General features: G+C 43.0%; 1 protein-coding gene across 2 annotated transcripts; it reads left to right on the plus strand.

Annotated features, from left to right (window-relative positions):
• On the plus strand, nt 1-26,240 carry LOC109905368 (myeloid leukemia factor 1-like). Of its 2 annotated transcripts, XM_020502693.2 has the most exons (8): nt 12-171; nt 7,235-7,397; nt 21,462-21,506; nt 22,636-22,722; nt 22,904-23,044; nt 24,282-24,441; nt 25,036-25,183; nt 25,396-26,240. In XM_020502693.2, the coding sequence occupies exons 1-8, from the start codon at nt 125-127 to the stop codon at nt 25,478-25,480; spliced, it is 876 nt and encodes a 291-aa protein (XP_020358282.1). In that variant the 5' UTR covers nt 12-124; the 3' UTR covers nt 25,481-26,240. The 2 variants fall into 2 exon arrangements, with proteins under 2 accessions (XP_020358283.1, XP_020358282.1); XM_020502694.2 differs by lacking the exon at nt 21,462-21,506 and having other exon boundaries at nt 1-171; nt 25,396-26,008.
• The last annotated feature ends 377 nt before the right edge of the window (nt 26,241-26,617 follow it).

The following is a 26,617-nucleotide window of genomic DNA, read 5'->3' on the forward strand; positions in this document are numbered from 1 at the left end:
ATAGTAACTTCATTGGCACCGTGCGCGCTTGGCAGTTGTACACTGGGTAGTAGACGCCGCTTCATAGCGCGAAACAGAAAATCGATATTTCATACTTCACTTTTCTTCTCCAACACCCGTGGAAATGTTTAACAGTCTTCTCAGGGAATTTGACGAGGACCCTTTCTTGTCGTAAGTAGTATAGATATTGTATTCTGCCACTCATTAATTCGATTATATACTGTCAGTGTCTATATTTATATTCTGGATTTTGACGCTGCTCACTAATATGTCTACCCCTGGATTGTTAATTGGACTCGTTCTGTCATTTCTTGATTTGTTGTTTAAATTTTTTCATATTTGTGTATTTGTGTTGAATTTGCTAGACATTCTACTGCACTGTTGGAGCTAGTAACATAAGCATTTTGCTGCACCTGTTTAAACACCTGCCCAACTTTGATTTGAGATATTACTAAATTTAAATGACAACTAACGCACACTGAAATCCATGTTTGATGTGTCAATAGCTACTGGTTGACATGTAGGCTACAGTAATAGCATAGTACTTACTACTCAAGGAATAGAGTTACTGGTGTCAGCAAAATATTTGTTCATGTTTTTCATTAGTGAATATATGCTTTGAGTAAGTGTAGCCATTCCACAGGAAAACTTTGAGAATGTAATATCTATTAATCACCTAGCTTAGACCCTTGTCATACACTATATGGCTAAAAGTATGTGGACACCTGCTCAACGAACATCTCATTCCAAAATCATGGTCATTAATATGGAGTTGGTCCCACCTTTGCTGCTATAACAGCCTCCACTCTTCTTGGAAGGCTTTCCACTAAATGTTGGAACATTGCTGCAGGGATATGCTTCCATTCAGCCACAAGAGCATTAGTGAGGTCAATGTTGGGCCTAGCTCGTAGTCTGCGTTCCAATTCCAATTCCCGATCTCGACAAACCATTTCGGTATGGACCTCGCTTTGAGCATTGGGGCATTGTCATGCAGAAACAGGAAAGGACCTTCCCCAAACTTGCCACAAAGTTGGATGCACATAATTGTCTATAATGTCATTGTATGCTGTACCATTTAAGATTGCCCTTCACTGGAACTAAGGGGCCTAGCTCGAACCATAAAAACAGCCCTAAACCATTATTCCTATTCCACCCAATTTTACAGTTGGCATTACGTATTGGGGCAGGTAGCGTTTTCCTGGCATCCGCTAAATCCCAATTTGTTTGTGGTGACTAGTGATTCATCACTCCAGAGAACGCATTTCCACTGCTCCAGAGTCCAAAGGTGGCGTGCTTTCCACCACTCCAGCCGACGCTTGATATTGGGCATGGTGATCTTAGGCTTATGTGCGGCTCCTTGGCTATGGAAACACATTTCATGAAGCTCCCGACAAACAGTTCTTGTTGCTTCCAGAGGCAGTTTGCAACTCAGTCGTGAGTTTTGCAACTGAGGACTATTTTTATGCCCTACACGCTTCAGCACTCAGCGTTCCCATTCTGTTAGCTTATGTGACCTACCACTTTTTTTAAATATATTTTATTTCATCTTTATTTAACCAGGTAGGCCAGTTGAGAACAAGTTCTCATATACAACTGCGACCTGACCAAGATAAAGCAAAGCAGTGTGACAAAAACAACAACACAGAGTTACACATGGGATAAACAAACATACAGTCAATAACACAATAGAAAAGGTCTATGTACAATGTGTGCAAATGTAGTAAGATTAGGGAGGTAAGGCAATAAATAGGCCATGGAGGCAAAATAATTACAATTTAGCATTAACACTGGAGTGATAGATGTGCAGATGATGATGTGCAAGTAGAGATACTGGGATGCAAAAGAGCAAAACAATAAATAACAATATGGGGATGAGGTAGTTGGGTGTGATATTTACAGATGGGCTGTGTACAGGTATAGTGATCGGTAAGCTGCTCTGACAGCCGATGCCAAAAGTTGAGGCGAGAGACATTAGTTTCCAGCTTCAGTGATTTTTGCAGTTTGTTCCAGTCAATGGCAGCAGAGAACTGAAAGGAAAAGAGGCCAAAGAAAGTGTTGGCTTTGGGGATGACCAGTGAAATATACCTGCTGGAGCGCATGCTATGGGTAGGTGTTGCTATGGTGACCAGTAAGCTGAGATAAGGCTGGGTTTTACCTAGCAAAGACTTGTAGATGACCTGGAGCCAGTGGGTTTGGCAACAAATATGAAGCGAGGGCCAGCCAACGAGAGCATACAGGTCACAGTGGTGAGTAGTATATGGGGCTTTGGTGACAAAACAGATGGCACTGTGATAGACTGCATCCAATTAGCTGAGTAGGCTATTTTGTCAATGACATCGCCGAAGTCAAGGATCGGTAGGATAGTCAGTTTTATGAGGGTATGTTTGGCAGCATGAGTGAAGGATGCTTTGTTGCGAAATAGGAAGTCAATTCTAGATTTAATTTTGGATTGGAGATGCTTAACGTGAGTCTGGAAGGAGAGTTTACAGTCTATCCAGACACCTAGGTATTTGTAGTTGTCCACATATTCTAAGTCAGAACCGTCCAGAGTAGTGATGCTAGTCGGGTGGGTGGGTGCGGGAAGCAATCGGTTGAAGTGCATGCATTTAGTTTTACTAGCATTTAAAAGCAGTTGGAGGCCACGAAATAATTGTTGTATGTCATTGAAGCTCATTTGAAGGTTTGTTAACACAGTGTCCAAAGAAGGGCCAGATGTATACAGAAGGGTTTCGTCTGTGTAGAGGTGGTTTAGAGAATCACCAGCAGCAAGAGTGACATCATTGATCTATACAGAGAAAAGAGTCGGCCCGAGAATTGAACTCTGTGCCACCCCCATAGAGACTGCCAGTGGTCCGGACAACAGGCCCTCTGATTTGACACACTGAACTCTATCTGAGAAGTAGTTGGTGTACCAGGCGAGGCAGTCATTTGAGAAACCAAGGCTGTTGAGTCTGCCGATAAGAATGGGGTGATTGACAGAGTCAAAAGCCTCGGCCAGGTCAATGAAGACGGCTATACAGTACTGTCTTTTATCGATGGCGGTTATGATATCGTTTAGGACCTTGAGCGTGGCTGAGGTGCACCCATGACCAGCTTTGAAACCAGATTGCATTGTGGAGAAATTACGGTGGGATTCGAAATGGTTGGTGATCTGTTTGTTAACTTGACTTTCAAAGATTTTAGAAAGGCAGGGCGGGATGGATATAGGTCTATAATAGTTTGGGTATAGTGTCTCCCCCTTTGAAGAGGGGGATGACCACGGCAGGTTTCCAATCTTTGGGGATCTCAGACGATAAGAAAGAGAGGTTACAACAGGCTAGTAATAGGGGTTGCAATTTCGGCAGATAATTTTAGAAAGAGAGGGTCCAGATTGTCTAGCCCAGCTGATTTGTAGGTATCCAGATTTTGCAGCTCTTTCAGAACATCAGCTGTCTGGATTTGGGTGAAGGAGAAGTGTGGGGAGGGGGGGTTGGCTTGGGCAAGTTTCTGCGGGGGGTGCAGAACTTTTGGCTGGGGTAGGGGTAGCCGGTGGAAAGCATGGCCAGCCTTAGAAAAATGCTTATTGAAATGATCGATTATCGTAGATTTATTGGTGGTGACCGTGTTTCCTAGCCTCAGTGCAGTGGGCTGCTGGGAGGAGGTGCTCTTATTCTCCATGGACTTTACAGTGTCCCAAAATGTTTTGGAATTAGTGCTACAGGATGCACATTTCTGTTTGAAAAAGCTAGCCTTAGCTTTCCTAACTGACTGTGTATATTGGTTCCTGACTTCCTGGAAAGTTGCATATCGCGGGGGCTATTCGATGCTAATGCAGTATGCCACAGGATGTTTTTGTGCTGGTCAAGGGCAGTCAAGTCTGGAGTGAACCAAGGGGTATATCTGTTCTTCGTTCTACATTTTTGAATGGGGCATGCTTATTTAGGATGGTGACGAAAGCTCTTTTAAAGAGCTACCACGCATCCTCTACTAACGAGATGAGGTCAATTTCCTTCCAGGATACTTTTATTTAAATTTTTTATTTCACCTTTATTTAACCAGGTAGGCTAGTTGAGAACAAGTTCTCATTTGCAACTGCGACCTGGCCAAGATAAAGCATAGCAGTGTGAGCAGACAACAAAGAGTTACACATGGAGTAAACAATTAACAAGTCAATAACAAAGTAGAAAACAAAGGGGGAGTCTATATACAATGTGTGCAAAAGGCATGAGGTAGGCAAATAATTACAATTTTGCAGATTAACACTGGAGTGATGAATGATCAGATGGTCATGTACAGGTAGAGATATTGGTGTGCAAAAGAGCAGAAAAGTAAATAAATAAAAACAGTATGGGGATGAGGTAGGTGAAAAAGGGTGGGCTATTTACCAATAGACTATGTACAGCTGCAGTGATCGGTTAGCTGCTCAGATAGCTGATGTTTGAAGTTGGTGAGGGAGATAAAAGTCTCCAACTTCAGCGATTTTTGCAATTCGTTCCAGTCACAGGCAGCAGAGTACTGGAACGAAAGGCGGCCAAATGAGGTGTTGGCTTTAGGGATGATCAGTGAGATACACCTGCTGGAGCGCGTGCTACGGATGGGTGTTGCCATCGTGACCAGTGAGCTGAGATAAGGCGGAGCTTTACCTAGCATGGACTTGTAGATGACCTGGGCCAGGTCAATTAGAAAGGCCTGCTTGCTGACGTGTTTAAGGGAGAGTTTGACAGTGATGAGGGGTGGTTGTTTGACAGTGGACCCACGACGGATGCAGGCAATGAGGCAGTGATCGCTGAGATCCTGGTTGAAGATAGCAGAGGTGTATTTAGAGGGCAAGTTGGTCAGGATGATTTCTATGAGGGTGCCCATGGTTACGGATTTAGGGTTGTACCTGGTAGGTTCCTTGATCATTTGTGTGAGATTGAGGGCATCTAGCTTAGATTGTAGGACGGCCAGGGTGTTAAACATATCCTAGTTTAGGTTACCTAACAGTACGAACTCTGAAGATAGATGGGGGGCAATCAATTCATATATGGTGTCCAGGGCACAGCTGGGGGCTGAGGGGGGTCTATATCAAGCGGCAATGGTGAGAGACTTATTTCTGTAAAGGTGGATTTTTAAAAGTAGAAGCTCAAATTATTTGGGCAGACCTGGATAGTATGACAGAACTCTGTAGACTATATCTGCAGTAGACTGCATCTCCGCCCCCTTTGGCAGTTATAACTTGTCGGAAAATGTTGTAGTTGGGGATGGAAATTTCTGAATTTTTGGTGGCCTTCCTAAACCAGGATTCAGACATGGCTAGGACATCAGGGTTAGCGGAGTGTGCTAAAGCAGTGAATAAAACAAACTTAGGGAGGAGGCTTCTGATGTTAACATGCATGAAACCAATGCTTTTACAGAAGTCAACAAATGAGAGCGCCTTGGGAATGGTTGTGGTGCTGGAGGCTACAGAGCCTGGGTTGACCTCTACACCACCAGAGGAACAGAGGAGGAGTAGAATAAGGGTACAGCTAAAGGCTATAACAACTGGTTGTCTAGTGCGTTGGGGACAGAGAATAAAAGGAACAGATTTCTTGGCGTGTTAGAATAGATTCAGGGCATAATGTACAGACAAGGGTATGGTAGGATGTGAGTACAGTGGAGGTAAACCTAGGGCATTGAGTGACGATGAGAGCGGTTGTATCTCTGGAGGCACCAGTTAAGCCAGGTGAGGTCTCCGCATGTTTGGAGGGTGCGACAAAAGAGCTAACTAAGGCATTTAGGGCGGGGCTGGGGGCTCTACAGTGAAATAAAACAATAATAATTATCCTGTAGGCATATTGACATTAGGGAGAGGCATGTGTAGCGGAGTGATCATAGGGTCCAATGAGCAGCAATGGGTGAGTCAGGGAGCTGTTCGGTAGTTGCTACTACGCTAGGCGAGCTGGAGCTAGCGGGCCGTGGCCAGCAGATGGGTATTCGGGCGACGTCGCAACGGAAAAGCCTGTTGAAACCAACTCGGACGATTACGTCGGCAGACCAGTCGTGATGGATTGGCGGAGCTCTGTGTCGGCAATAAAGGGTCCAGGCCAATTGGCAAAAGAGGTATTGTAGCCCAAGAATTAGCTGGTAGACCTCTTCGGCTAACTGGGAGATGGGTCTAGCTCAAGGCTAACTGGTGCTAGCTTCGGTACAGAGGCGCTAGCCAGGAGTAGCCACTCGGATAACAGCTAGCTAGCTAAGATGATCTGGTGTAATGGTCCAGAGCTTGCGGTAGGAATCCAGAGATGTGGTAGAGAAAAAAATATGCTCTGGGTTGATCTCGAGCTGTGCAGATTGGCAGGTATTGACCGAGCTGAGGATGGCTGGTGTCCGAGTTAACGGTGAAGGCCGCTAAGAGTGGCTAACTGACTACTAGTAGCTAGTTAGCTGGCTAGCTTCTGATGGGGGTTCCGGTTCTAAAGTATAAAAATAGCAGATCCGTACCACATTGGGTGAGGTGGGTTGCAGGAGAGTATATTCAGTCCGCGGCTAAGCCGTTGTTCCTCCTAGACAATAACAGCACTTACAGTTGACCGGGGAAGCTCTAGCAGAGCAGAAATGTGATGAACTGACTTGTTGGAAAGGTGGCATCCTATGATGGTGCCATGTTGAAAATCACTGAGCTCTTCAGTACGGGTATTCTACTGCCAATGTTTGTCTATGGAAATTGCATGGATGTGTGGTTGATTTTATACACCTGTCATAAACGGGTGTGGCTGAATTAGCTGAATCCACTAGTATGAAGGGGTGTCCACATCCTTTTGTGTGTATCTTAGGCCTGGTCTAAAATCAGATAAACGTTACCGTACGACCCCCATCGCCCCATCTTCAGTCCACAAACCAGCCCTTCCCTCGCAATGCCCGGTTGCGTGTTCTTGTTATGACTATTTCTTGTTATGACTAAAATCTATATATACAGTACAGGTCAAAAGTTTGGACACACCTACTCATTCAAGGGTTTTTCTTTATTTCTACTATTCTCTACATTGTAGAATAAGAGTGAAGATATCAAAACTATGAAATAACACATATGGAATCATGTCGTAACCAAAAAAGTGTTAAACAAATCAAAATATATTTTAAATATATTTGAGATTCTTCAAAGTACAGCTCATCAAGGTATGACCATTTGTTTTTCACTCATCAGCACAGTCACCAATTCTGCACAGAATTCAGAGTCCCTGGGAACATTGAGGCTGATTAAATCTCTTCTTCTTCTTCCTCCTCTTCTCCACAGGGATCCATTCCAGGCACACAACACACATGTTCAACAGATGATGCGGAGTTTATCAGAGCCCTTCGGTCGGGACTTCATGCCCAGTCTGACAGGCGGATGTGACAGGGGCCGCGTAGCTGGGGGCCAACCCAACACTAACATGGCGCTACAGGAGGACCACAGGGTGAGGACCGATGCTCTGACTGTGACTCACTGACTGGGGTAGGGTGACTAGGGCTAATGTGTTGCTATGGTGACCCAGGTTTGGTCACCATAGCACACAATAATATTTAATTTGTAAAGCGCTCAATTAGCATGACTCGAGTAGCCTTGGAGTATTGATATCGACTAAACACATACAGATCCTAACCAGGATATGTCAGGTCAGGAGAGGGTTGTTGGTTTGAATCTCAAACAGGTGATTGCCTCAGTGCCTCTAGTTCATACCCTATCCTTAAGATGGTCTTCTCACTTGGAGAGCATTTCCCTTTGGATTTTTTCTCCTTCAACTGCTACCAGACATGTTTGTTCTATCATGTCAATCCAAACATTTGTCTGCACAAACAAATCTGGGACCAGGCTATGTTCTCTTGGCTTGAGAAACAAACTGGCAACCATAACTCCCAGTGCATTGTAGATTCTCCTAATTCACTCGTACTCTCTTGTTGAATGTAACGATGTACACTGAGAGTCGGGAAGCAAGTTCAGGGAGTGAATACATTTCACAAATAATCTAACATAAACAAGAAACACGAACAGCGCCCCGACATGAAACAGAAACAATAACGCCTGGGGAAGAAACCAAAGGGAGTGACATGAATAAAAGCAGGTAAGCAAGGAGTTGATGGAGTCCAGGTGAGTGTCAATAAGCGCTGGTGCGCGTGACGAATGGTGACAGGTGTGTGTAATAATCAGCAGTCTGGTGACCTAGAGGCCAGAGAGGGAGTATACGTGACGGTGAAGGTGTGGAATCATATTCCTGTCCCAGGGGTTGGTCAGTTCCTTGTACTGACATTCATACTGTCCTCTTCATCTGTGTCAGTGAGTGAAAGAACCTAAACACCTGCACCACAACTCACCCCCCCCTGTCATTTCAGCGGTCAGCATTCAAACAAACATGAACGCTGGCCAGCCGAAAGAGATAAGAAAGAAAAGGGCTTAGGTTGACTGGGGTCGTGATGGAAAATGGCCATGGACGTGTAACCGGATCCCCCCTGCTGCCGGGTCAGGCCAGCGATGCTGTACTGCTTATTGAACCTCTGCTGCTGCTCTGCTGGGGCACTGGTGGGTTGTAGAAGAACAACCCCCTCACCTTTCTGGACAGCTATCTTTGGCCCGAGGAGGGTATATTTAGAGCATTGTTCCACTGACACACTGCTTTCTCACTCAAACACACCAATGCCCCGAGCTGTTGAAAAGACAAAACAGACATGTTTGGTTTCATAGCTGTTTGGCCCGTGGTCAAATGTAGCAAATCTGAAAGAACAAACTGTTCACGTTTCTCATGACATTGGTTATGAGTTTATCACAATATAGTTATGTTTTCAGGTAGGCTTGAATCCTGACTTGATATCCTCGTACATAACGTTTTCATGCAATTCATCCATTGACATTAATGCATGATTGACAAGTTAAGAACAGTCCTGTTCCACACCTGAATGACAGTTTCATGACAGTTAAACACGAGTCTATTTGCTCAGCTTTGCAATGCAGTTAGATACATTTTCTATCAGAAGGCAAATATACAATGTAGGCTAATGGGAAGGCCCCCCCAAAAAATGTTTTATAACTCTACCCTAGGTAGAAGAAAACACAACCATGTTTTTAAAAATCCCTAATGTCTCCCATTAATGAAATGGATGGTTGTGTAAAAATATTTTTCTGCAAAAGTGGTTAGAAATGTTGATACACCCCCTAAACTCAAAAAGCACAGAATAATGCCTGGCTGGAGGGGGGTGGGCCACAGGGTCATGTAACCCAATAGTGCAAGCTCTGATATTGCAAAAATGTGGAATACAAGTAGTCAGTTGTCTGCCCTACGTACACAAACAAACAGCATTAGGATATCATAATGCATCCTGGAAATATAGACCTGTAAACACAGTGATACAATAGGCAGAAATGTAAACTATAACTATTTATGATTAATGTAAGCTTTACTTTTTGCTAGCTGATTCAATTATCATTTTCCATGTCAAATGTACTCTCATTCAGTTCTGTATCATCCTTACCGGACACAAATACATACAGTTACACATGTTTTTTGATGTTATGGCTAGTGTAATCTGCTCTAAGGAAAGCAAGTGGGCTCCGACATCGGAATTAGATTAGATGTTTTCATAATTGTGTACAACCCTCATGCACTATGCATTGGGGCAGGTAGCGTTCTCCTGGCATCTGCCAAACACAGATTTGTTCGTTGGGCTGACAGATGGTCAAGCGTGATTCTACACACCAGAAAACGTGTTTCCACTGCTCCAGAGTCCAATGGCGGTGAGCTTTACATCATTCTAGCCCAAGCTTGGCATTGCACATGGTGATCTTAGGCTTGTTTGTGGCTGCTCGGCCATGGAAACCTATTTCATGAAGCTACCGACGAACAGGAGAACGCTACCTGCCCCAATGGATAGTGCCAACTGTAAAGTTTGGTGGAGGATATATATTGGTCTGGGGCTTTTTTCATGGTTTGGCCTTGACCCCTTAGGTCCAGTGAATGGACACCTTAATGCAAAGGGCATACAATGACATTCTAGACGATTCTGTTCTTCCAACTTTGTGACAACAGTTTGGGGCCCTTTCCTGTTTCAGCATGACAATGCCCCTATGCACAAAGCCAGGTCCATACAGAAATGGTTTGAGGAGATTGGTGTGGAAGAACTTCACTGGCCTGCACAAAGCCCTGACCACAACCCCATCGAACACCTTTGGGATGAATTGGAACGCCGACTACGAGCCAGGCCTAATTGCCCAACCTCACTAATGCTGTTGTGGCTGAATGGAAGCAAGTCCCCGCAGCAATGTTCCAACATCTAGTGGAAAGCCTGTCCAGAAAAGTGGCTGTTATAGCAGTAAAGGTGGGACCAACTCCATATTAATGCCCGTGAATTTGGAATGAGATGTTCGCCGAGCCGGTGTCCACATACTTTTGGTCATGTAGTGTATTGATGGCATTACACACCAGCTCTTTTCAGGTGGCATTTTGGCTGTTGAATGGCCTACTGACATGTGGCAGTACAATTCCATGGTGTCTCTGTCTGTAGTAACTGCCAGAGGGGGGAGTGATGGTGGAGTGGAGCTATCGTGAACAGTTCTGTGAGATTCAGGATGGCATTGACATTGAAGAGGTGCAAATCCTACCATATGTGTCAGTGAGTGTCAGGTTGTGTTGGTTCAATGTGGTGAACACCTGCCTTATGAGCTTGTCATCATATGTGGTTACATCCTCCCCATACCCCATAATGTCACCATGTCAACATGTATGGAAACTCCATGGCAGACTGGGCATTTCAGGATGGCATTGACATTGGTGAGCTGCAATTCCTATGAAATGCAAAGGCCCACTGTTGATGGCATTTCTTGTCAATGAGTGTCAGGTTGTTGGAGCTAACGTAATTGCCAAGCCCCCTACGCCATATTACAACCTATGTGTTCTGATAATTGCATTGTTTGCACAAAATCGGATAGCAGTGAAGTCCACAAAGCATATTGCATGTACATTAACAGACACTTATATGACCTATAGCATGGTCAAGCAAGTTGATACCCCCCCCCCCCCCCCCCCCCCAAAGGAACCATAGTACAACCTATGTGTTGTGATAATTGTGTTTGCTCTATAACCTGTTAATTCATATGGCTTGCGACTGTAAAATATACGTAGGCCTAAAGGCCAAGACAGTGGCAGAATCAATTCAACCATACCTTTGATTTATAACAAAACCGGATAGCAACCTCTGTCCAGTGAAGTTCACAAAGCATATTGCATGTACAGTAACAGACAGTTACATGATCTACAGCATGGTCAAGCAAGTTAATGTTTCCAATGACTAAACAACTATTGATTTGGAACCACAGAGAGTTAAGACAAGTCGCAAAGAATACTGCCTCCACTATTCCAGCACCATTTCAACTTAAACATGATTAAATCACCTCTGCTTAGTCTAATACAGTGACAATTAAAAGATACCAAAAACAATTTAGTCCAACTTAAGCTAATTATGATGTGGTTGCGTGTGTGAGCATGTGTGTGCGCGCATTCGTGCAAGTAGAAAAACATGTTGACTCACCCTGCTTGGAGAGAAAGGCCAATGCCATTCTCCTCTCTTTCATGTTGACGAAACGGCCTGTCACTCAGTACACTTTTATTTTCTGTTGTCCTAGGCTACCTGGCTAAAATGCTTGCTCACTAGCCTAACTTCCATTCATGGTTAGCTAGTTAAAATTAGCCTTCTACATCTAGTTACATATTGAACTTCCATCCTCTCAGGCCAGGGGCACAACAATGAATGAATTAATGGGTGGATCAGAATCGCCGTTATAATCATTGACCAGTACGGAGAATTTAAGTAAAACCACAAGTCCAAATCCCTATCTCCATCCATGGCTAATTTAGGAAAGGGACCATTTTAGCTAGCTAGCTAGCCTCCGGAGGACAACAACACAACGAGATGCAGCAATTCAACTTTTTCTGTTAATGACATATGCTCTCAATGGGATTTGATAGTCGTGACGCCAAATCCAAGCTGGCTTCCCTTGACTCTTTTTTTTTTGGTGCACCAGGACCATTCACAGTTGAGCTCGCTCAGTTTAGCGCACCGCTGATTGGCACATTTTTGTATACTTTTTTTTAAATCAAGGGAGGCCAAATGCTCTCTGACTTCCTTTGCCTTCAATGCTACGGGCAGCAAACAATGTCATACTCGTTTGGACAAGACCGCATCAGATAGATGGCCTACACGTAGAGAGACAGAGGGGTGCTGTTTTGATCGCTCTGATGCTTTCATGCCATAGATTTTCAAGCAGATTTAAGTCAAAACTGTAACTCTGCCTCTCAGGAACATTCACTGTCTTCTTGGTAAGCAACTCCAGTGTAGATTTGGCCTTGTGTTTTAGGTTATTGTCCTGCTGAAAGGTGACTTCATCTCCCAGTGTCTGGTGGAAAGCAGACTGAACCAGGTTTTCCTCTAGGATTTTCCCTGTGCTTAGCTCCATTACGTTTATTTTTTATCCTGAAAAACTCCCCAGATCCTTAACGATTACAAGCATACCCATAACATGATGCAGCCACCACCATGCTTGAAAAAATGGAAAGTAGCACTCAGTAATGAGTTGTGTTGGATTTGCCCCAAACTATTATTTGTATTCAGGACAAAAAGTTAATTGCTTTGCCACATTTTTTGCAGTATTACTTTAGTGCCTTGTTGCAAACAGAATGCATGTTTTGGAAAAACAGTTTTCTCCTATCACAGCCATTCAACCATGTAACTGTTTTAATGTCGTTGGCCTAATGGTAAAATCTCTTAGCGGTTTCCTTCCTCTCTGGCAACTGAGTTAGGATGAATGTGTCTTTGTCGTGACTGGGTGTCTTGATATCAAATTTATTTATATAGCCCTTCGTACAACATCTGATATCTCAAAGTGCTGTACAGAAGCCCAGCCTAAAACCCCAAACAGCAAGCAATGCAGGTGTAGAAGCACGGTGGCTAGGAAAAACTCCCTAGAAAAGCCAAACCCTAGGAAGAAACCTAGAGAGGAACCAGGCTATGTGGGGTGGCCAGTCCTCTTCTGGCTGTGCCGGGTGGAGATTATGACAGAACATGGCCAAGATGTTCAAATGTTCATAAATGACCAGCATGGTCAAATAATAATAATCACAGGCAGAACAGTTGAAACTGGAGCAGCAGCACGGCCAGGTGGCCTGGGGACAGCAAGGAGTCATCATGTCAGGTAGTCCTGAGGCATGGTCCTAGGGCTCTCAGGTCCTCCGAGAGAGAGAAAGAAAGAGAGAATTAGAGAGAGCATACATAAATTCACACAGGCCCCCGGATAGAACAGGAGAAGTACTCCAGATATAACAAACTGACCCTAGCCCCCCGACACAAACTACTGCAGCATAAATACTGGAGGCTGAGACAGGAGCGGTCAGGAGACACTGTGGCCCCATCCGATGATACCCCCGGACAGGGCCAAACAGGAAGGATATAACCCCACCCACTTTTCCAAAGCACAGCCCCCACACCACTAGAGGGATATCTTCAACCACCAACTTACCATCCTGAGACAAAGCCGAGTATAGCCCACAAAGATCTCCGCCACGGCACAACCCAAGGGGGGGCGCCAACCCAGACAGGAAGATCACATCAGTGACTCAACCCACTCAAGTGACGCACCCCTCCTAGGGACGGTATGAAAGAGCCCTAGTAAAGCCAGTGACTCAGCCCCTGTAATAGGGTTAGAGGCAGAGAATCCCAGTGGAAAGAGGGGAACTGGCCAGGCAGAGACCGTAAGGGCGGTTCGTTGCTCCAGAGCCTTTCCGTTCACCTTCACACTCCTGGGCCAGACTATACTCAATCATATGACCCACTGAAGAAATGAGTCTTCAGTAAAGACTTAAAGGTTGAGACCGAGTTTGCGTCTCTCACATGGGTAGGCAGACCATTCCATAAAAATGGAGCTCTATAGGAGAAAGCCCTGCCTCCAGCTGTTTGCTTAGAAATTCTAGGGACAATTAGGAGGCCTGCGTCTTGTGACCGTAGCGTACGTGTAGGTATGTACGGCAGGACCAAATCAGAGAGATGGGTAGGAGCAAGCCCATGTAATGCTTTGTAGGTTAGCAGTAAAACCTTGAAATCAGCACTTGCCTTGACAGGAAGCCAGTGTAGGGAGGCTAGCACTGGAGTAATATGATCAAATTGTTTGGTTCTAGTCAGGATTCTAGCAGCCGTATTTAGCACTAACTGAAGTTTATTTAGTGCTTTATCCGGGTAGCCGGAAAGTAGAGCATTGCAGTAGTCTAACCTAGAAGTGACAAAAGCATGGATTAATTTTTCTGCATTGATACACCATCCAAAGTGTAATTAATAACTTCGCCATGCTCAAAGGGATATTTAATGTCGGCTTTTTACATTTTTACCCATCTACCAATAGGTGCACTTCTTTGCGAGGCATTGGAAAACCTTCCTGGTCTTTGAGGTAGTCATTGAAGAATCATGTTAAACACTATTATTGAACACAGGTTCCATGCAACTTATTATGTGACTTGTTAAGAAAATGTTTACTCCTAAACTTATTTTGAAAAACATTATTCCACTTTCACATTATGGGTTATTGTGTGTAGGGCAGTGACAAAAAAAAATCTCTATTTAATCCACAGCTATTTTCTGTCCTCCTCTGGGTTCATTGACTTCAATACAAAACCTAGGAGGCTCATGGTTCTCACCCCTTCCATAGACTTAGTAATTATGATGACTTTCGGAGGTTGTTCTCCAACCTATCAGAGCTCTTGTAGTATGAACCGACATGTTGTCCATCCAATCAAAGGATCAGAGAACAAATCTAGTCATGAAAGCATAAGCTACAGTTAGCTAGCACTGCAGTGCATAAAGTGTGGTGAGCAGTTGACTCAAAGAGTGAGAAAGACAACAGAAAGTTGAACAGTTTTGTACAAATGAATTTCTTTAAAAAATGAGAGAGAGAAGCAACAGAGAGAGAGTGCTAGCTGTATTTCATTGTACTTTTTTCTTCTTAGTTTACCTTTCACTTACTTAGCCTACTCAACAGCCTAACTCAAACAAAAACAGAGAGGAATGCAATTTATGTTACCTAGCTGGCTAAGGCTATTCAACACTGCAACTCTTCCAAGTCAAGGTAAGCGTTCGGTTTTATTGATGTATTGCCAACGGGGCCCGCCATTGTAACTGCTAAATTGTAACTTGCTGTACACTACTGCCTGATTGTACATATTTATTGGTTTGGGGTTTACTAATGTGTTAGTTCTAGTTCGTTGACCATAACATTAATATGGTGACAACGAAGTAGGCTTTGTGGTGTTTAGCGGTTATAGTATGATGGTTTGGCTTGGAGAGGTTTTTGCGCCTTGTCACAGACAGCTGTTGTGTTGCGCACTGGAGTCCACAAGCGAAGGGAAAAGGTGAGAAGAGGAGAGCGTGTAGATGCGAGAAAACATTATAGAACTAGCAAAGTGATGATGCTGTTATGAAAGTGAACTGTGTGTGCGGTTAATCAGAGGTGTATTCATTTGGCCGATTCTGTTGCAAAATGTGTCTCAAGCGGAAAGAAACAGGGAGGGAACTACCTAAATTTGTCTAATATAAACTCCTGTTTTAGTTGCATAACGGTTCAATCAATCAATTGTATTTATAAAGACCTCTTTACATCAGCAGTTGTCACAAAGTGCTTCTACAGAAACCGAGCCTTAACCCCACAGAGAGCAAGCAATGCAGATGTAGAAGCACATGGTGGCTAGGAAAAACTCCCTAGAAAGTCTGGAATCTAGGAAGAAACCTAGAGGAAACAGGCTCTGAGGGGTGGCCAGTCCTCTTCTAGCTGTGCCGGGTGAAGATTATAAGAGTACATGGTCATTAAGGCCAGATCGTTCTTCAAGATGTTCAAACATTCATAGATGACCAGCCGGGTCAAATAATAATCACAGTGGTTATAGAGAGTGCAACTGTTTGGACTAATGATTACACGCCCCAAATCATCTAGATGGAGGCAAAAATATGTATGGTGGTATTGAATGTGTCTGTCACCTTGATGTTATAAACCTTTTTAGGCTAGGTTGTAGCAACCTCATGATGGGTGTAGGGCAAATTCGAGTATCATGTAGTAGGCTACTAGCCTAAACCTATCGACGTTACATTGAGTTGGGTGAATGGAATATGAATGACAGTCATTCATTATGCTGTAATAGAAATAAGGCCATGCTCGTAAAGAAAAAATTGTCCTCCCTAATCTTAAACGGCACTAGGGTTGCAAAGCTACCCATAGTTTACCAAAGTTACCGGAATCTTCAGTATTGTCCATGAGTTTCTAGTAGATAGACCATATGGTTCAAGAGAAAATAGCCTAATTAAGGAAAAAAGCATCTCATCAACAATGGCATTATTTTAAATTAACTCTGCAACTCTTCCAATAATGACTTTTTTCCCATTGAAAACAAAATTAATGCATGCTGACATAGTAAAATAAAATAAACTGTGTAAAACAAATACAAAGTATATTTTGCTGAAACCCTCATGAAACACCAATGGTATTCACTAAGTTGATGGTTCATATTAAGGATAATGTTAACAGCTTTGTGATTCTCTTTTTTTATTTGAAAATCATCTTATTTAATTATTTTCAGTCACAAGACCAGAGAGAGGGCCAGAGATAATTACAGACACCTGTTAAAATCTGAAGTACCCAAAAGGGCCACAAGATGTCTTGTGATATATTACATAAAATCCTTGAAAGATACCAAAAGTCTGGTAGTTTACTGATAGACTTAGAATGTTTCCAGTAATATAACCTCCCTTTGCAACCTCAAACGGCACCGACCGCCACTGCTCAAAATCTCAAGCCATTTTTGAGGATTGGCCACTACTAGTCTAATGGTCATATTCATTAGGACATGAAACTGTTTTAAAACGTTTTGCAACAGATTCCAAAAAGGAGTCCAAGTTGTCTCTCCCTTTTTCAGTCCCTTTTCTTCTGTTTTGTTTCTAATGAACATGACCCAGATCGGTCTAATGGGCCTTTCCTCCAATTTCCCCCTGAAGATACCTTCTCTCTCCCAGTATGAAGGTCTCATGATGACCGGGCAGCTGCCCTGCTCTAGAAGACCTGAGGTGCTAAACTTAGTCCCTGTGTCCCTAGCTAATCCTGCACCCCTCCCCGTGTGCCCAGTATATTTATCCCTGGTAATTACTTTCAACGGATGCCAGCCTCAGCGCTGTCTCGCTGCTCGCGATCCTGTTCCTTAATATTATTTCTCTCCTCTTGCTCTCTCTCTCTCTCTCTCTCTCTCTCTCTCTCTCTCTCTCTCTCTCTCTCTCTCTCTCTCTCTCCTCACAGAGGCAAGGACGCCAAGTGGCCTCTCGTTGAGAGTGCTTCCCCAATGGCACGCTATTCCATAAAGTAGTGCACCACATAGGTCATAAGCACTAGATTAGGATAGGGTGCTATTTGGGACGCAGCCACTGTTTTAGAGAGCTTTAAAGAGCGCTACTGTAGCTAGCTAGCGCACAGTTGAAGCTGTCATTAGTAAGATAGTGTGTGTGTGCCTGTGGTGCACTGTGCACAGCGGTGGCTAGTTCTGTAGCAGCGGGCTGTTGTAGGGATCTTTGAAAAGCTACTGGTAGATGCAGGGCCGGATTAGGAAATCATAGGGCTTTGCTTTGTTTTATTTGTTTTTTTCTTCTATTGATTCTACAGACAGATTAGTCTTTTTTCAGCAGTAGGCATTTGCTTTCTAAACTGTACGTTTTTCCCCTGGTTGTATTTTAAAATCTGCAAAAGGCAAAGCGACAGCATGGAAATATAATCCATAAATGACCATTCCCATTAAAATACGACTGGCATCCATTGCTAGTGTACCGATGAGTTTAACAGTCAAATTGCCAGGGTAAGAGGTTACAAAACCTTTTTATGGATGACCATATGTCTATAGCCACAACATAACAAGCTGTATATTTGTCACGCATGCTGCCCAAACTGCAGTCTTCCCGACTGTTGGCATACCTGTAACTGCCAAAATAAAGGAAATACTTGAGTAAATGAGGGATACAAAGTATATGTTATAGTGGGTGCATTTTCCTGGCACATTTTAGGTCCACTTACAGAATCTATGCCAAGGCGCATTGGAGCTTTTCTGGCAGCTCGTTTTCGCCCAACACCCTTTTAAGACACTTTATGTTGGTGTTTCCTTTATTTTGGCAGATACCTGTATGCGCTTGTGATAAAACTTAATCCATAGTTATTTTTTTATAAGCTTGATCCTCTGTGGCTAAATTATGCTCTCTGGCGTGAGAGTGGGCTCCTGTGGTTTGGTACAAATTATTATAATTTATTTTCTAAATGTAATTTATTTTTACCCTTGGTCCTCTGACTCACATAAAAGATCAGTCACATTTATTTAATAAGCCGTTTATTTTTTATTAATCATTAACCAAATCAAGGCAGGACCCCCCCCCCCCCAGTTACCTATGTGGGCCCCCTACCTCCTCTACTCCCCCCATCTGATGATGAGCAGGCTGTTTACATTCATTGAGAGCGGGCTCCGAAGTCCTCCCGTGGTTGGCAGTTGCAGTAAAAAAATATATATACAGTATCAGTCAAAAGTTTGGACACAGCTATTCATTCAAGGGTTTTTATTTATTTTCCAATTTTCTGCATTGTAGAATAATAGTGAAGACATCAAACTATAAAATAACACATATGGAATCATGTAGTAACCAAAAAAGTGTTAAACAAAGAGATTTGAAGAGATTCTTCAAAGTAGCCACCCTTTGCCTTTGACAGCTTTGCACACTCTTGGCATTTTCTCAACCAGCTTCACCTGAAATGCTTTTCCAATAGTCTTGAAGGAGTTCCCACATATGCCGAGCACTTGTTGGCTACTTTTCCAGGTCGGGTGATTGGTGAGGCCAGGTCATCTGATGCAGCACTCCATCACTCTCCTTCTTGGTCAAATAGCCCTTACACAGCCTGGAGATGTGTTGGGTCATTGTCCTGTTGACTGGCCAATAAGACTGGCCAATAAGAAGAAAAGGTTAAGATGGGCAAAAGAACACACACTGGACAGAGGAACTCTGCCTAGAAGGCCAGCATCCCGGAGTCGCCTCTTCGCTGTTGACGTTGAGACTGGTGTTTTGCGGGTACTATTTAATTAAGCTGCCAGTTGAGGACTTGTGAGATGTCTGTTTCTCAAACTAGACACTCTATTGTTCTTGTCATCTTGCTCAGTTGTGCACCGGGGCCTCCCACTCCTCTTTCTATTCTGGTTAGAGCCAGCGTTGTACGAGATCTTCAGTTTCTTGGCAATTTCTCACATGGAATAGCCTTCATTTCTCAGAACAAGAATAGACTGAGTTTCAGGAGAAAGTTATTTGTTTCTGGCCATTTTGAGCCTGTAATCGAACCCACAAATGCTGATGCTCCAGATAGTCAACTAGTCTAAAGAAGGCCAGTTGTATTGCTTCTTTAATCAGAACAACAATTTTCAGCTGTGCTAACATAATTGCGAAAGGGTTTTCTAATGACCAATTAGCCTTTTTAAATTATAAACTTGGATTCGCTAACACAACGTGCCATTTGAACACAGGAGTGATGGTTGCTAATATTGGGCCTCTGTACGCTATTAGTATTCTATTAGAAATCAGCCGTTTCCAGCTACAATAGTCATTTACAACATTAACAATGTCTACACTGTATTTCTGTTATTTTAATGGACAAAAAATGTGCTTTTCTTTCAAAAACAAGGACATTTCCAAGTGACCCCAAGCTTTTGACCGGTAGTGTATATAATATTATTATTTTTTTTACATTTGCTTCTTCTTGGGCCCCCATGGGCCTAGGCCCAGGGGCAACAGCCCCGGTAATAGCCTGCCTTAATCCGGCCCTGGGTGGATATGGTTGTGGGTGCTGTGTTTTGTGTAGTTACATTTGCGCTTCCATCTGCTTGACAAGTGTGCTCTGGCACCCACTGCAGAAGGCTTATCAACTATGACAGATATTTTGGCTCCCCTACTGTTCTCAAGTATCACGCATGCTTTAGAGAATCCGCCCCCTGTATCAGATACATGCGTACACGAGCACACACACATACATACACACACACACACACACACACACAGACATCAGCACATGCACGGATGCATTCACGCACGCAAACACACGCAACACACACATTCACGGCATCGTTGAAGGAAAGCTACTGTTTCTCTTGGCGGTTTGCTGAGCATTCGATCCCCCCATCCTGTGAATATGTTCCGTCTTCCCTCTCAAAGGCTGTTTGGGACATCACATTTCCTTCCTTTCCATCATACTCAACTACTTGCTTACTTAATATCACCTTTCATAAAAATACATTGAATTCAGTTTGTTTCATTTGAGTTCACTTTATTTATGTGTTTTGATTATAAAAGGAAATGGCCACATTGTCAGTAAAGTTAGACCTGCTCTCTGTATCATTAATCTGCTGACCAGTTTTAATTTTTGGGGGGTGGCATCTTTAGCCTCCCCAGTGGTCACTAACAGTTCCTAGAACCCATGCCTTCCCAGCTCGCTTATCCCTCCCATCACTGAGAGCTGAAATAAAAGCCCTGGCATCAGTGTGACTCATAGCTTCCCTTTGAACAGCGAGAGGGGGGAATAGTGTAAGATGCGATGCCATGACAGGCTGGGAGGGGGAAAAAGAGACCATGAGCTCAAATAATCGAGCAGTAGCACAACCATCCCCAAAATAATGTGCTAAAGCCCCTCCGAGTCCATGACATTTTGCACTCTCAACCTCTGCGGCCTTCTAAAAATATGCCCGCCACAGGAGTGTAATGGGCATTTATTTGTTCATAGATGCCATTCAGAGATATAATTGCCTGTCGTGCTACATACACGCCTGTCAGGGGCAGCGAGGAGCGTTTTACATCACCGTGACCTTTGGAAAGAGCTGAGCGAGCAGCCGAGATAGACCCAGACACTTCTCCCCCCGCCCGCCCATTGGGTCCTTGCAGGGTTTCTCAGAACGAGGATCTGTTTTCGGTGTTAAACCCCCTGTAATCCATGGCAACAGGTCCCAATTACACGGAGAGCAGAGCTCTCTCAACACTCTCCAGGCTGAGATCCAGCCTTTAGCCCAACGTCTCTCCCTCTCTGGTGTCTGTGTCCACATACGGTGCCCCTTGCCTGGGTTGGGGTGTTTGGGATGCCTGCCCAGGCATCCAGGGGTTATAAACACCCTGGGGTAGAGAGTCGGGAGCAGCGGCTAGGACTGAAAGAGTCTTTCTCCTAATTTGTACATTCAGCAGGTTCAAGGCCCTGTGGAAATGTGGGAAGGGTACAGGTTCAGATTCAAAGTGTAATATAACGAGAGAAGAAAGCTAAAGAGTCTATAGACTACATACTGAGAACAAACTGAATACATTTGTAAGGACGGACACTATTTTGAGCCTGCCTGCCTCAGTGATGCGTTGTGCTTTCTCGGGCTTCTTTGTGTGCTTGTGTGTTCATTCTGTATTGTACCGCTTTTCAGGGGATGAGCCAGTCGCTTTCACCTTTCGGCAGTATTGATAGCACGGTTAGTACAGCAGACTGCTCAAATGCTATGATGCAGCACGATTCCTTGTTTCATTCCCAAACTAACCATTGGCACGTACTAACCCCCCTCACTTACACTGCCTTTATAGATACACACACAGCCAGTTTGAAACTTGAAATTTACCATAATACCATATCTGTTTGATTGTGAATCTGAACAAAAGGCCACATTCACAGTGCCATGTCAAATTGGTTAGATGTGAGAGTATGCATGTGTTCACCCCATATCAAGTGTATGTGTAGGCTTACTAAGCTACGTGTGTATGTTTGCATGCGATCAGTATCAGTGGCCTGGTTGTTTTACGAGCTGGTTGACCCCTCCCCTCGAGTGTTGGGTCGAATATTACCCCAGCCAACTGGCACCCACAGCGGACCAGATCAACTCTGCTGGCTGGCTGGCTGGTACCCATAGTGGCTCAGCCTAGCACTCTATCTGACCGTCCTAGGAGACCTGTGGTTAGTTACTGGAACTTCCACTCCACTACAAGAGAGTGGATCATGTGGTTGGGTCGACTCTTGTAAAACAGTCAAAGAGCTCTATTTAGACATGGACTTGCACGGGATGTTGATTTAAAGCCCTATTGACCCTGGTAAAAAGTTCTGCACTGTAAAGGGGATAGGGTGCCCTTAAGGACGCAGCCTAAAGCTATGTTAAGTATCAGTGTGGTTTTTGCTATTGTGATGTTTTTTTCCACATCACAAAGGTTGCAAATGCCCAACTAATGCATGTTACTTAAACATATCTGTCCACTGAAGTGACAACATGTCAATGGGAAGTAAACGGGGAGAATTTTGAGTTTCGTGTATCTCTGAAAAATTGATCTTTTAAAGATTTCCAATACAGTTAGCCTACATTTCTCCAAGGATTTCTCCATGGATTTCAACAATCTAGATTATGATATGATTGATATGCTAGTGCAGCATGGGGTGAATCCTTACTTTAGCTTAAGTCAAGCTTTCACCCAGTCATGCCTTGATGTCAATGGGAAAATAAGTGAAAACTCAACTTATGGATGGATGGAGGTTTCGTATAGTATATGTCTGTTGTAATGGTGGTATGGACCATAAAGTTAGTTCTGAATGGCCCATTGTTCTTGTTCTCTCTGCAGGACATGGAGTCGAGGAACCCTTTCAGTATGTTGGACAGCATGATGTTCGGCGTGAGGAACAGGATGGGGAACATGCACAGAAACTTTGTAAGTCACGTTGTCTCTTCTAATACCCCACACAGCCCATACAAATAGAATTACTAGAAGGGGCATAGTATTAATTAATTAATTTTATTTCTATGACAGACTTTGTTCCTCATTGTTTTAGCATGTGTGTTCTGCATGGCTTTATACTCACCTCAATCTGTGTGTGTGTGTTGTTTTCCAGGAGAACCTGTCCACAGACCTGAACGCCAACCCCACCGCCCACTCATTCAGCTCCTCCTCAGTGATGACCTACTCCAAGGTTGGAGACGAACCCCCCAAAGTGTTCCAGGCCTCCTCCCAGACACGGCGTGCTCCCGGCGGGGTACGTACACTCAAGTATGGCCAGAGATAATGCTGAGAGGCTGGGGGAGGTCTCTCCAAGCTGATACTGCACTGAACACTAAGGGAGAGGTCATTTACGAGAACTGCAAGAGCTTATATGAAGAGTTTTATTCCAAAACACTATACACTGTATCCATTTTCAGAAATGTTGGTAAATTAGCTTATATTGTTTAAAAGAAAGTATTTTTTCACTATCTAACCATGGCAATGGGGTTGTTCAATAACAGACATGTATTTGTTTAAAATCTAGCACTTGATGGTTTCATTTCAGAGAATTTATTTTGCAAATTGCTAAATATCTCTCAGTGAAATAAGTAGTACTGCTAGACTTTACACAGTCAAATGTAACAAATGTTTTTTTATAAAGAACTGTACACCTTTGAAATTTGTGACATTCATATTTTTACAAACAATTAAATATAGTAGTATGAGATCTTTATGTAAAACATTTACATTTTAGTCATTTAACAGATGCTGTCATCCAGAGCAACTTAAAAGTAAGTGCATTCATCTTAAGATAGTTAGGTGAGACAACCACATATCACAGTCAAATATACAGGATATGAACATTCCATTCCAGCTGAGTGTACAAAACCATTAAGAACCTCTTCCTAATATGTAATACTGTTGAGCATGAAAAACCCAGCAGCGTTGCAGTTCTTGACACACTCAAACTGGTGCACCTGGCCCCTACTGCCATACCCCATTCAAAGGCACTTAAATCTTTTTAAGTCTTGCCCATTCACCCTCTGAATGGCACACATAGACAATCCATGTCTCAAGGCTTGAGTCATTCTTGAAAGTCATTCTTCTTGTCTCCTCCCCTTCATCTACAATGATTGAAGTGGATTTAACACGTGACATCAATACGGGATCATAGCTTTCACCTGATCAGTCTATGTCATGGAAAGTGCAGGTGTCATAATGTGATTGAGATTTTTCTCATACACATCTAAAATCTATTAATAAAAAATCTGTATAATATTGTACACACACATTGTATGCACACATAAGCAATAATTTCTGATGCATTTTGGAAATAAAACTGTTCATATAAAGTTAGGCCTTTTGGTTTCAGTTCCTTTTTAAGCATTTACACAAAAATAACATCTGGCCAACTGTCTGACACAGTAAGAATTTCTGATGCTTGCTTTCTCAGTCCTTATTGGCCGTTGCCTCTTTGGTAACTCATTCTGATTGGCTGTCCCCGTGTCTAGATTAAGGAGACTCGGCAGTCCCTGAAGGACTCAGAGAGTGGCCTGGAGAAGATGTCCATTGGACACCATATCCAGGACCGGGGACACGTGCTGGAGAAAAAACACAACAAGAAGACAGGGGAACGGGAGCTCAACCAGGACTTCCAGAATCTGGATGAATGTAAGTCAGTTGTAGTGTAAGGGAGCCAGCATCCCCACCAACAAAAACAAAGGGTAACACTTTACTTTAACCCTGCAGATAATATGCATTATGATGTGGTTATAATGAATTGTAAAGATGTTGTAAGAATGTTATTATGTCTTATTATCATCTCATAATGATCCTTACTTGAGTTGAAAATAAAGAGACATAACATATTATAAGCATTATAATAAAACATTAAAGTAGCATAAATGCTTATATCAAGTAATAACACATTATCATACTTGCAGTCTTTAAGTAAAGTGTTACCAAAAATGTATTAAGTGTTTTTTTTCTGATGCTTTGATCATTCTTTTAAGGCATGTAGGCTATAATCTGTGTTCGATGAATAGTCATAAACAAAGACATAGTAAATTATATCAGAGGACTCTCCTCTCCCAGCTCTGTTTGGGGTTTGAAGTCTGAGACATTCCATAGACCACAGTTATGTTCCTATTTCAGAAGAAATAAGGTATTCAGATTCCAAGAAACTGCTCCTCGCCAGGCTCATCAGAGTGATACATAAACGGTTCCTAACCCCTAATCCCTGACCTCTGCCCTTTATCCTCATAGCCGAGGCGCAGTCCTTTGACAAAGAGTGGCAGCAAGAGGTGTCTAAATTCCGACCATTTGTCCCCATGTCCCGTCTGGAGGCCCCCAAGCCCAGGGCAGTGCACCGGGCAGCCCTCACCGCCGCCACCGGCCCCGACCAGGGACGGAGGTCAGTCATCATGTGTCATAGGTCATATAATGACAGTTCCGCTCAAGGAGGAGTGGCCGTAAGCCCAAACAAACCATTTCTGGATTCTACATCACTTTGAATTTAGGTTATGATTGGAATGTCAAGTATTATACTATGGTTGATCAACAGTTTATTTTAATTAAGGTGGATCGATGAATGATTTATGTCTGCTTTGTCATTTTCCCCCTTAGGGACAAACGAAACCCGAAACCTGAAGGAAGGAAAATACACATTGACGATCTCAACGTCAAAGGCTCAGGCATGACGAAGCAGTAGAAATGTCTAGCGAATAAAGCTATGTCAGGCAACAAATCTTTGATGCCTTTACCTTTCTCCAAGATAAGCTTGGTTTCCAGGTATTTTGTCTCACAGAAAATCAGAATGACCCAGTTGTTGATATGCTTTTTACCCATTAATTTTCACACTACCAAGTAAAGAACACTTGTTAATGAAGTCAGGAACTTATTTTGTCAGAGTAGATCCACACAAGCTTCTTCCAAAAAGCTCAGGACTCCTGTGGAAGTAGCATTAAGACAGGGACACCATAAGCTACTAGCAAGTGATATAGGATTTCAGAATCATGATATGAGAGCAGACATAATTGGTCACAATTAGATAATAAAGTATATTGGTCTATCATTGGGCATCAGATCAATGTCAATGTCATCTCAGAAATACTATCCTGCTTTTGGAAATGTCATATTCACATTGTATAGATTGCATCAAAAGGAAACATACGTATATATTTATGCAGTTTGAAGTCCATAAGTGCACTTAGATGTCAAAATTGTGTACTTTTTTGTGTAATGGCCACCTGCTGTAATCTTTGTAAAAATTATAATACCCTTTTTATATTGTTATTTGATGATGGTTTCTTGTTTTTCACCATGCTATTAATTTATCCCATAAAACACAGAATTTATGGTTGGGAGGAAAGTGTCCGGTTAATTCTGAAATATTCTCATGATGGGATTCTTAATCGATTGACCTCATAAGATCCTCAATTTGAAAATAAATATTTCATATCAAAAGTGAATAGTAGCATAGAGTATTCTTCAACTGAGTGTGTATTTAAGGTTCCAAAATGTCCTTATTTTTGAAGGTACCAAAATGTATTTTACTCGTCATCAAGCATTGTGTTTCTGTTCAGAGTGTCTGATACTGTACGGGAGAGCTGCTGGCTGTGCCTGTGGCAAATACATCTAGCAGGGTATTTTTGGAACAGACTTGTCAGTGACTCAGAGATGTCTGAGCGGTCGCACACAGCTGTTATGAAAACAGCGCTCTCTCGTGTCACGTGCCCCATGTGCTCCAGATTTAGTTGAACTTGTATTTATTTATGTCTCGTCGCATTTATATCAAGTGTCAAAATATACAGTTGAAGTCAGAAGTTTGCATACACCTTAGTCAAAT

The sequence above is a fragment of the Oncorhynchus kisutch genome, linkage group LG15, assembly GCF_002021735.2.
Source record: "Oncorhynchus kisutch isolate 150728-3 linkage group LG15, Okis_V2, whole genome shotgun sequence".
NCBI lineage: Eukaryota > Metazoa > Chordata > Actinopteri > Salmoniformes > Salmonidae > Oncorhynchus > Oncorhynchus kisutch.